The sequence below is a fragment of the Castor canadensis genome, chromosome 15 (genome assembly GCF_047511655.1).
Source record: "Castor canadensis chromosome 15, mCasCan1.hap1v2, whole genome shotgun sequence".
NCBI lineage: Eukaryota > Metazoa > Chordata > Mammalia > Rodentia > Castoridae > Castor > Castor canadensis.
Window position 1 is genome coordinate 48,380,022 of NC_133400.1, and position 12,317 is coordinate 48,392,338.

The window sequence follows — 12,317 nt, forward strand, 5'->3', positions numbered from 1 at the left end:
GGGCATTGTGCATGCTAGGCAAGCACTCTACCATGGAGATACATTCCCAGTCTGACTTTGTTAAAATTTTTTTTGGCAGAACTGGGGTTTGAACTCAGGGCCTTTCACTTGCTAGGCAGGTACTCTATCACTTGAGCCACACCCCCAGCCCTATTACATTCTTAAAAAAAAATAAATCTGGTTACGAGAAGTCAAACTTCTTTCACAACCTGTGTCTGCCAAATTCTAATGTAGTAGACACTGCGCTGTGCTACCTGCAAAGCTCCCACTCCCCTCGCAGCCTCTAGGAGCTGAATAATTAGCATTTCTGTTAGAGACCACCCCTGGCTATAACAACTGGTCAGCAGTGGAACACAGCTAGCTGGACCGGAAAGCAAAATAGGTACAAAGGATATGTCTCATCAGCTGTCATCAGCCTAACGAGAGGGTGGTGGGTAGGCGTGGCATGAGAGCACACTATTCGCTGCTATGAAGAGGGTTCTTTTCTCAGTGGGCAAGAGAGTGGGGGATTCACCCCTTCAGCCAGTTCCAGGAGGACCCCTGGCAGAACCCCACCACTTGCATGCTGGACCCTCTTCCCTTTGCAGGTCTGCTTAGGTATCTGGGGTAGCAGCAATCCTCTTGGCTGGCCTACAATCAGTCATGCACTCTCTGTGATTGATTTTCATATCTCTGTTCAGGGCCTCAGTGGTACTATGCTGGTGTGAGCTTTCCTCAGCACCTCTTGTGAGGATCCCCAGTTACAGCACAAACCCTGAAGCTGCTGAGTATGGCTGGGTTTTCATTTCCACACCTGAAGCCATAGGAGAGACCCTGACTAACTGAATTTTAACAACTGGGACTTGCTTCAATAACAGAAAGCTGAAGCAAGACTTTTCTTCCTGGATGTTACTAATTACCCACAAACACATGGAACTGGGAATGTTTGCCACAAGCTGCAGGGTTGGCTGGGACCCGGGTAAGCCAAAGGACTTCTCCACCTCAGGCCTGGTTGCTGACTTGGTCACTAAATGTCTTAAAACATCTGAGAAGAACTAGGGTTCTGTGCAAATATAAAACATCTGAGAAGAACTATGGTTCTGTGCAAGATTGTTTCTGTCTCTTCAGTCATTAATAATCTCAGTTAAATAAAAGCAAGAATCGCTCCTGTTGACAGGGAATGGAACAGCATCTTCAAGGAATAAAGAGGCACAAAGAGGGCAGAGATGACACAGACATTGGTCCCCAGGGGAGCCTCTGCAGGAAGTCCTATGGTCACTGCTGTCTGAGGGTCTGCTGCATAGGAGACATAGAGCTCAGAAGAAAATTATCACACCAACCTGGCAGACCTCTGCCCTGGGCTCTGGCCTCATGCATCTCATCTGCACTAGGGGAAACTCCCCCTCTAGCTGGGGCACTGGCACTTTGAGGTGCCTGGGAAGATGGTATATGGGTCAGAAATACAAAATGCACACTTTCTCACATGGGAAAGACAGCATGAGAAAGCTGAAACAGAAGGAAACAGCAGTCTTGCATGGCTCCAACAAATACATGCACTTCCACAGTGAAGAAAGTACATGGCAGAATCTGGCAGAATCTGGCATGGAGGCGTCCAGAGTGAGTGGGGGCCAAGAAACTTCCTCTAACAGTCTTCTGGCTACCCAAGATCTCCATCATTTGGAGCACAGTGTGTGCATCCCCACAGACCCCATCCTGTCCTGGGACTCCTAAGAGCTTAGTCATGCATAGTGTGGTGCCTAAATCCCCAGGAGACTACCCCCCCCCAGCTTTGTCACACATCCATGTTACCTCAGCACTGTGCCTGTGTCCCCAGGGATCCTATCTTGGTCCCTTCTCCCCCCAAGAGCTCAGTCATGCACAGTGTGGTGCCTAGGTCCATGGGAACCCCATTCTGGAAAGGGCTTTCCAACTTCTAATCTCAAAACTCTTCTGCCTCAAAAGATGGCCCGTAGCAAGTGCCCTGTACAGAGACATCATCATTCATCCCCTGCCATGCCTTATGCTGTCTGGCCTGCCTGGTGCTGGGGACCTTATGACTGACTATAGATACAAATACTGTTTGGCAAGCAGTTTCCTGGAAGCTCAAATCCCAGCTCTGGCTGCTTCTTTGAGCAGGTGACAATAGCCTTCAGTAAAGACAGATTCAGCAAACAAATGATCCACAGAAAATGATATGCATGTCCTGGTCATGGGATATGAGAGGACACCCCACTGAAAGGCTTCCTCCCAAACCACACCCCCGATTAACCATGAAAACACAACACGGGTCCTACCTGGCTCACCCTCCAAGCCCCACCAGTTCTCCTATAGGCTGTCTGGGCACTGAGGATACATGTGAGGCACTGTCAGAGCCAAGGAGCCCAGGGAACTATAGGATTAGAGGCTATAGGACTTTATGTAAAGATGAGGGCATAAGAGGCAGCTCTAGCAAGTAACAAGTATTGGTGCTCCCTGGCCATGACAATGAGACACACTAACATTAGGTGTCAACCAGAGGGCAGATGTAGGGTAGAGGTGGGGGCAATACAGGACTCTGTACAGGTTGAGACTGAATATCCCTAATTTAATAATCCACAATGTAAAATGCTCCAAACCCCAAAACATACTGAGCACAAACATGATGCCACAAGTGGAAAACTCCACACCAAGGAACTTTGTTCATGCACAGAATTCTTTTTTTGTTGTTTTGCTTTGTTTTGATAGTGCTGGGGTTTGAAGTCAGAGCCTCCCCTTGCCAGTGCTTTAACACTTGGTCCACGCCCTAGGCTCATGCACAAAAATTTTTAAAATATTGCATAAAATTACCCTCAGGCTATGTGCATAAGGTGTACATGAAACACAAATGAATTTCAAGTTATATATTTGGGTCTCAACCTGAATATATCTCACTATCTGCATAGGAATATTCCACAATCTCAAAAAATCCAAAATCTGAAACGCCTGTAGTCACTCGCATGCTGGTTAAAGGATAAACAGCCTGTACTATCTTCATATGTTTTCCTGTAAGTCTGAAAATATTTTAAATTCAAATGGTTTTTAAAGATGCTATGCAGAGAAACATCAGTCTGCAACTGTGCTTCTCTGAGGATCCTGTGACACTGGCTGCAGCCTCTTCAGGTCTGCAGGAAGCATTCACTACAGGTCTCTGGAGAACTTCATCCAGCAATGTGCAACCACCAACAGCAAGTGTCCAAGATGTTGCTTGGCTGCCCCCATGTGGTCATGCACACACAGCATACTTCCTGAAGACGCTGCATTCTGGGGCCTCAGTCATAGTTTCTAGCCATACTGCTGCCAGTTTCCAACTCCCAGCAGTAAAACAGAAGCTGGCAAAACACCATAGTACTAGAAGGTGAGAACAAGGTGCAGGCTGTGGTCATGAACACTACTCAGTTCCCAGCAACTTGGAGGCAGTTTTTCTCACTAAGGCTTAGCACTGGCCAGCTTCCTGCACAGACAGGGCCAGGGCTGGGCCCCCAAGTCTACCAGCTGCAAGGTGCACCCACCTAATAGAAATGAGGATGGTGCTTCTTATTCAGCACAGAAACATTCGAGGGATCCCTCCAGGAGGTGAAAAATAACAAAGGTGAAAACCCCATGTCATTCTGCAGGTACTTGACTTATCTCACACAAGAGTTCCTATGATGGTCACTTTTCTGGGCTGACTCACAAAGGAGAGATTCCCCAGTGACTCACTGAGATCCTAATTTGCTTTGCTAGGATAGTTATTACAATGACATCCCTAACACCATTGTCCATAATCAGACATCTTAAGTGAAGAAGGCTGGCCTGGGGACAGGTCTGACTAGAAAGAGGGTCTTGAGGCAAATTTGAGGCCTCCCTAAGGAAGACAGAATCCAAACTGTGGACCACAGGCAGTCTGTGCCCAAAGCCCAAGCCTTCTACATTAGGTGGCCAGAATTCTAACCAGACCGACTCACAGAATGGATTCTTTATCTTGCAATGAACCTATTGTTACACATGACTTTTGGATTCTACCTGTCTGGTAAAGCCATGAACACTGTGGAAAAACCTCCCCTCCCCAGGATGTCACATGCCTCCTCCCTGAACTCATAAATGCCCATGTCACTTCAGTCTTTTCCCTTCATTAGGAAACACCCATACTTCATGCTTCTCCTCAGCCTTGTGCCTCACTGGACACTGTGGGTCTCAGTGCCTCCCTTGAGACAGCAAGGCATGGCAACTTGTTTTCTCATGGAACCTGGATGTTCTATTCCATGCTGAAGCATCTTATTTGCTACATTTGTCCACATTTCTCCCTGAAAGTCCTTCCCTAATCCTACCCCAGAAATGCCTCAGAACCATGGTACGGTGTATCCACACATACTTCCACATGCTAGATCCCAGTTTTACATCCTGCTAACTGCCATGTTGCACATGGCCCCAGTGCAGAGAATCTGAATGCTGAAAACTCACATCACTATGCTGCTGAGTTCGCAAAGATGCAGACATCCAAATATACATCTGGGTAGTGGCTGGAAAGACCCAGATTCAATGTCAAGGGACACAGTTGGGCTGGGAAGGATACAACAGATGGGGTCATACCAGGTGATATCTGATGCCAGTTACTGAATCAGTCTGAAGAAAGAGATGCTAGGACAGTAGACTTGGAGCCTTCCATTTATTCTATACAATTTAAAGTCTTTTGAAATTATTCAGATGTGGCATGAGTGTGTCCTTCAAGGGTTCATATGCTGGGAACTTGGTCCCCAGTGTGATGATGCTGGGGTGGGACCTTTAAAAGGTGGAGCCTCGTGGGAGGTCTTAGGTTACTGCCTTCAAAAGGGTTAAAGCAGCTCTTAGAGCATCCCAGTTAGTGCCTGAGAGATTGAAGTGTAATAAGAACAAGCATAGCTTCTGAATGTCTCTGACTTCCTGTCTCCCATGTGATCTATCTCTCGCATGTGCTCCTGCCATAATGTCATCTACCATGAGATCCTCATCAGAGGCCAGCTAGATGAGGCTGACCAATCTTAAACTTTACATTTTCATAATAGTAAGCTAAATAAGCCCCTTTTCCTTATAAAGTATTCACCTTTACTTACTTTATAAAGTAAACACCTTCTGGTGTTGTACTATGGGAACCCAAAATGGACTGATAAAATCCTTTCTCACTATATTAGTCAACTTTCTGTCACTATAATGAAAAATCCAAGGCAATTAACTTATAAAGAAAAATGGTTTAATTTGTCTCATGGTTCTGTATGTTTCCACTCTAAGATCAGGTGGCTCCAACTGTTTTGGGCCTGTGGTGAGTCAGTATATCACAATAGGAATGTGTAGAGGAGCAAAACTACTCACCATTTCTTTTGTTTGTTTTTTTGAGACAGGGTCTTGATTTTATAACCCAGTGTGGGCTCAAACTCCCAATCCTCCTGCCTCCTTCACCTCCTAGTGCTGACATTATGGGCATGTGCCACTAAGCCTAGCTAAACTGTTCACTTTGTCACTAGCCGGGAAGGAAATGAGAGACAGGAAGGAAGGGCTCCACATCCCCTTCAGAGACATGCCTCCAGTGACCTAAGGGCCTCCCACTAGGCCCCATTTCCTAAAGGTACCATCACCTTCCAATAGTGCTACTCTAAGGACCAAGACTTGACACATGGGACTTTGGAGAGCACTTAACATCCAAACTACAATACTGACCTATTTTGAAATCCATGTATCTATCAAGTGTATGATGTAACTCAGCAGATTGACATTCCTAGATGTCAAGACCAAGGAAAACAGTTTGAAATGGATTTTATGTATAAATAAATGGGCTGTGAGATGGAAGCCAGAAGTTGCTGTGAGTAATGCTAATGTGGATCGTGAACCACAGATGCACTGGGAGTGACTCTAATCTTAGAAGTCAGTTATATACTGCCCTGATGTCTGCTCACCTGCATGCCAGACAGAGCAGCTCCTCTCTGCAGGGGAAGATGTGCCTGTGCTTCTGAGCACTAAGGCATCTTCCAGCAGCTCAATCTTCTTGCTGAACTGCACTTCTAAAATGGGAATGACCTCTGGCATCTTGGCAGATATCACCCGATAAGCCACGTCTGGTTTCCCGATGAACCGCTGGCGTATGCTGACTTCATAAGGTGAGTGAACCTTAATATCATCTACATCTTCCCTCTCAAACCTGTGCAGGAGCAATGAATTGGAGTCATGGATTTCCAAGCCAGAAACCAGGATGGTAAGCCTTCCTGGCTTTGTGTGAGACTCTGTTCTTTGAGAAATAACAGCAGGAATTTTGATCACAATCCCTTCCTTTCCAAAAGGCTCACAGCCAGCTACAGAGGCACCTTCTCTAGGCTTTGCTTCTATTGGTGTCTTCCAAAGCTTGGAGCTGAAGGGCCACCAGGAAGGGGATTCCAGTTCTGTCAGCAATCTAAAAGAGAGAGAGAGAAAAAAAAAAAAAACCCACAGAAACTTGAATCAATTGATTTTAAAGACTAATGCTTTTTTTATTTTTTAAGACTGATTTAATCTATATAAAGCATGTTACCATTTTATAATCAATCTTTCCCACTAACTACTCATGAGGCAGAAAGAGAAGGGTGTACTTCCATGTTTGAGGAGGGGAACCTGAGGCTCAGGAGAGTGAGGACAGCCGCCTTGAGGGACCCAGCTAACCAGCAGTAAAGACACAGCAAACATGAATGTCTGACCATGATATCTCTCTTTCTACACTACGTATGCTGCCTTGACCTGGGGAATTTTGACTCAAAATCCATCCTGATTTTGTATGGAAATTTTCTGTATCAGTATGGAAATATTCTATATCTTCACTGTCCAAAAGAGTAGCAAGCACATGTGACTACTGAGCAGCCAATGCAGCTGAATAATTTTTTTCTGTGTGTGGTACTGGGTTTGAACTCAGGGCTTCATGCTTACTAGACAGGCACTCTACCACTTGAGTCACTGCACCAGAACTGAATTTTTAATTCAATTTAATTAATTTTTTGTGGGGCTGGGTACAAAACCCAGGGCCTCATTCATGCTAAGAAAGTACTCTACCAATGAGCCACATCCCATCCCAACTTAATTCACTTTTAACATGGTTAGTGGCTATCAGATTGGATAGCCCAACTGGAAAGTAACCACTAGTAAAATCAAGAAATAGATCTAAAGGGTCAAGAAGAGATAATAATGGGGGTTGGAAAGGAAAAGTAAAGATCAAATGGAAAAACAGGAACAAATAGATGGAGGAATTAAAATGAACCATTCATACTAAATGTGAATGGACTAAACACTTTACTTAAAAAGCAGATTGTTAGCCTAGAAGAAACAAGATACAGTTATATCTTGTTCACAATGTACACACTATAAAATATAAAAAAAGATACACCGAAAGCAAAGGATTGGAAATAGGTATGTTATACATGCTAAAAGTAAGTGAGTATTATCAGGAGCACTGTATGATAATAAGAGAATCAATTAATCACAAAGACTTAACAATATTAAACATGTATGCACTTAGCAACAAAACTTCAAAATTAAGCAAAAACCCTGACAAAACTAAAAAGAGAAATAGACACAGGTGTAAATTTTAACACATTTCTCTCAATGACTAGTAGAATAAGAAGACAAAAATTTACTAAGAATGTAGAAATTATGAACACTATTTAACCACCTCAACCTAACTGCTAGCTATAGAAACATCATCCAATAGTCTATTGAATGTACACTATTTTCAACTATATTTAAAACATTTGTGAAGGGAGGGGAAATAAAAGAGAATTATGGAGGGGGTGAATACAACTATGATATATTGTAAAAACTTTTGTAAATGTCACAATGTTAACCCAGTATAACAATAAAAAATTTTTTAAAAGTAACGTTCACAACAAAGGATGCAACAAGTTTCAACAATACTGCTTTCACAAAGAAATAAGAAATCAATAAAAGATAACTATAAAATCTGGAAATATTAGGAAATTAAACACCTACTGAAATAATGCATGGATCCAAAAAGGCAAAAAGGAAATCAGAAAATATTTAAAGTGAATGAAAATGCAATATACAAAAGAAGCAAACAGAGCAGCCATATATATTCATATATCTACATATAGCTTTGTGTATATATGTATATATATATATGAAACTTCTTAGAAAGATTTAAAATCAGTGATAAAAGCTTCTATTTCAAAAAGTTCTAAAATGGAGAGCAAATCATCCTCAAAGCAGAAAAAACAAAATGCATAAATCAATGAAACTGAAAACAGTAAAAACATGAAACATTAACAAAGCCAAAAGTCAGTTCTTTGAAGTGACTTAAAAATTAACAAATAACTAAGAAGAAATGATGACTGGGGAAAAAAAAGAGAAAATGCAAATTACCGATATTGGGGATGAAGAAAGAGGGTAATTACTGCAGATCTTGAAAGACTTACAGATATTAATCTTAACACCAATAAATTTGACAACTTACACAAAATCCAAAAAACATTTGAAAAACCTAACCTGAAACTGAGGCAATGAAGAAAAAAAGAGAGAACAGAATAACTTTAGAAAGAAATTGAACCTGTAATTAAAGATTTTGCCAAAGAGAAAACTATGATCCTTGTGGTTTCAATGGTAAATTCTGCCAAGCATAAGGAATAATAGCAACTGTACGTAACCCTTTCAAAGAAAAATGCAAGAGTAAATGTTTTGACCATATGTTTTACAAGCCACATGACACATACCAAACCTAATGAGGATATTACAAGATATACCAACTCCCATTAACACAGAAGCAAAATTCCTTAAGAAAATTATCACCAGGTCATATCTGATGATATAAAAAAAAAACTAAATCATGAGTAAGTGGTATTCATTCCACGAAGTTAAGGTCAGCTTAACATTTGAAAATTAATGATGTAAATCACCTCATTAATCTGTATGGTCACCACAATAGGTATAAAAAAAAAGCTGAAGAAATGTATCACTTGATCATGTTAATATTTCCAGCCAGCTAGAAAGAGAAGAAAATTCCCACAATTTGATAAAGGGCGCCTATAAAAAACTTAAAACATGCCTAATTTTGAAACAGTAGAAACTGGGCAGATTTCTAAAGTATCTGAGTTTTGAAACACTTGGGAACAAAGTCCCAAAGTATAACTTTGTGAAATGTATTTTGGTCTTTGTCCTGGGTCCTGGAATACAACTCCTAAAATCCTGGTAATCTCTGGACTAATGTGTCTTTTTTGTATGCTAATAAGCCCACTGCAGGCCAGGAACCCATAAGCAGCTTCAGGGTGGGGCTGAACACTGAAAGGTTAAGGCAAGCCACTAAGGGAGGGACTGGGGCCTAAGGTGAGTTGATCACCAGTGCCAGTGGTTTAATCATTTATGCGTTTATAATGAAGTCTCTATAAAAACCTAAAAGGATAGGTTCTAAGAGCTTCCAAGTAGCTGAACATGTAGAGAGTTGGGGGGTGGGGGTAGAGGTGCCCAGAAAGGGCAAACTGTGGCTCCTTCCCTTACCTGGCCCTATGGACCTCTTCATGTGCATCCTTTGTAATAGCCTTTAGATAAGTGTCTCTCTGAGTTCTGAGACACTAAAGCAACAACACAACCCAAAGAGAGGACATAATGTAAGAAAAATGATCTTTTCTATCAAAGTATTTGTTACCCTCTTAGATTACTTAAAAATTCTTCAGGCCGCCATCTTAGGTGACTTGTATGTTTAAAGAGTCTTTGCTTCTTCTTCTTCCGGATTCTTGTACAACTCCATTGCCTTATGCCCTAACCCATCCCCCAAGACTTTTAGCCAATTGAGGGAGATTGTGAACATTTGACCTGGACAAATCCTGGGTTAGGGGCAGATACAACTGTGTCAGGGATATAAAGAGGAGCCACTGTCAGCCATTTGTGCTTGCATGTTTGCTTAGCGGAAGGGAGCACATGCTTGCACCCTCTTGATCAAGAGAAATTGCCTTGTCAAGATTTTCTGCCTCTTGTGTGTCTGTTTTCAGCACCAGAGGGTTATTAATTCCAACTATAGTAACCCTGATTTATAACCCTTGAAGGTGGCACTATCTCTGCAATCCGTCTAGAGTAGACATGAACTATTGTCTCAGGCTGGAAGCAGTTGTAGAAGCCTCCTTTGGCCTTTCTCCCTATATTAGCCCTCTCTCCACAGATCAGGGACTCAATGTGAGGGTTCTGCCAGATGCCAAATATGTCTACTATAATTATGTACTCCAGAATTGGGGAAACAACTATAGGGTGGGCTTAGGGACTCACTGTGAGTCAGATCTGGGCTAGACTACATTGATTATCTGACCTTACAAAGTCTCATGGAATCAGTGGTGTTGCAGGATAGTCAAGCAGGGAAAAGGGGCACCAAGGCTTTTCGGGAATAAATATTTATTAGCGTGCTGGCAGCAGCTCAGAGGATTCACATCCAAAGACTGAGCCCCACGAACATAGAGGCCTTGCCTTATGTACCCTTGCATGCAGGTTACAGAAGTGAGGAGCAAAGTTTAACCCATATATGGTTGCTTGTGATTTCATTGGCTACTTCATCTTTAGTGCTACGTGACCATTTTTTTCAGGTTCAGTTTAAGTTTCAGTTTCCTGTCATGTCTTCTCTCCTCCCCACTACAGTATCAGCCCAGAGCCAGTATCCAATAATCCCTGAGTAGTTTATCTCCTTTTCTCGAGTAACAAACAACCTGGTAAAAGGCCCTAAGACTCTCTGAGGAAAGACTGGGAGAATATCAAGGGTTTAGAGTTTGGGCTATGTCATGGGATCCTTCCTCAAGGAAGTCCAGTCTCCTCCTCATCCAAGAGTTCTGCATCTGTATATTAGCTTAGTCTGGGAATCTGACTGAGCAGGTGTGACTTTTTTACTCAGTTTTATACTTGCTCATGTGATCTAGAACTTTCCAGCTCATGTCTCTCTTGGGCATAATCAGCCATTGTGGTCTCTGTGAGACAGACCATTCTTTCTTAAAAATCATTTTGTTCTTCACTGACTGATAACTGTGGGGTCCAAGGTGATGTTTTGGTACATGTGAGGCAGGCTAGACATCAGGGAACTTTTAAAAACTGTATAGCCTGATTTAGAGTACCTCAGGTTAGACCCCTCCTTCACTCATTTCCTGAGCTCAGAGAGCTACAAATCCTTTGTTAAGCTAGAAATTTCTCCCACATGAACTTATGGCACCTGAAAATTAGCATTAAGTGTATGCAAGAGTCAGCCCAGATCTTCCTCTGACATGAAGGACACTGGAGATGGGGTTGGCGCAGGTTTTCTCCCTACCTCCAAGTTAAGAATGGTATAAAAACTAGCCAAAATTAAAAATCTCTTTTTCCTGCATGTGGCTCTTCCATTCCACCTGGCAGAGACCATACCTGTAATCCCCTTCCCTTTTCCATATACTAAACTCCATTACGCCCTTTATTACACCTGAGTGTCCTGCTTGGATGCTTCCATGTGGGACACAGAATTTGGGAATCTTCTGATTAGAGACTACACAAACCTACAACACAAGTAGTGTGGAATGATGAACTCAAGATAACTGGGATACCATTGTCTCACACATTTATCATTTTCTTGTGATGAGAACATTCACAATCCTTTCTTCCTGGTATTTTGAATTATACATCAGTGTCTTTGCCTAGCCAGCCTTCTGTGTAAAAGAATAGCTGGCTGCGACCTTGTACTTGTTAACCAGCCTCCCCGCTCCTTCTCCCCACTACACTCCCCACTCTCTGGTAACCTCTATTCCCCTCTCTACTATAGGCTCATTTTTTAAAAAAGCATCTTTTAGATTTCCCCACGTGAGTGAAATCACACATTTGTCTATGTGTCCTTGACTTACCTCACTTAAATGTCCTCCAGGTCCCTCCATGCTGCAACAAATGGCAGGATTTCATTCTTCCTTATAGAAGAATATTTCTTTGTATAGATATACCACATTCCCTTTACCCATTTGTGTCCTGAAGGACACACACTATGATTTGCTTCTGCAAAGCCCAATCATAGTGACTAACCCGACTGTGCCTTGGCAATTAAATGCCACCAGTTGGCCCTGACATGATGGGATCCAACTATTCTCACTGCATTTAAGGATCTCAGTCTAGGCAGCAGCAGTTCTTGCTGTAATTTCTGAAATCCAAAGCTTTTGGCGGCTGCTGACGCTCCCTCATAAGTGTACTTCCCCAACTATGAAGGTGTCTTCCTGATCTCCTTGAAAGAGTCCTTCATAATAAACCCATGCTGCCATTTCCCATCTCCTTAGGCTTTTGGATACCTTTCTCTAAGAAAGATCTGGCATTTCAACCTCACCTAGCATGGACTACCTTTTGGTCTATGCTTC

General features: G+C 42.5%; 1 protein-coding gene across 3 annotated transcripts in view; it reads right to left on the bottom strand.

Annotated features, from left to right (window-relative positions):
• The window catches only part of Snap47 (synaptosome associated protein 47), a 49,358-nt gene that overhangs the window by 20,925 nt on the left and 16,116 nt on the right, over positions 1-12,317 (bottom strand). For all 3 annotated transcript variants that reach the window (XM_074056125.1, XM_020169766.2, XM_074056124.1), the window contains exon 3: positions 5,904-6,394. In XM_074056125.1, the coding sequence (XP_073912226.1) occupies positions 5,904-6,394 (491 nt within the window). The remainder of the gene's footprint in view (positions 1-5,903; positions 6,395-12,317) is intronic.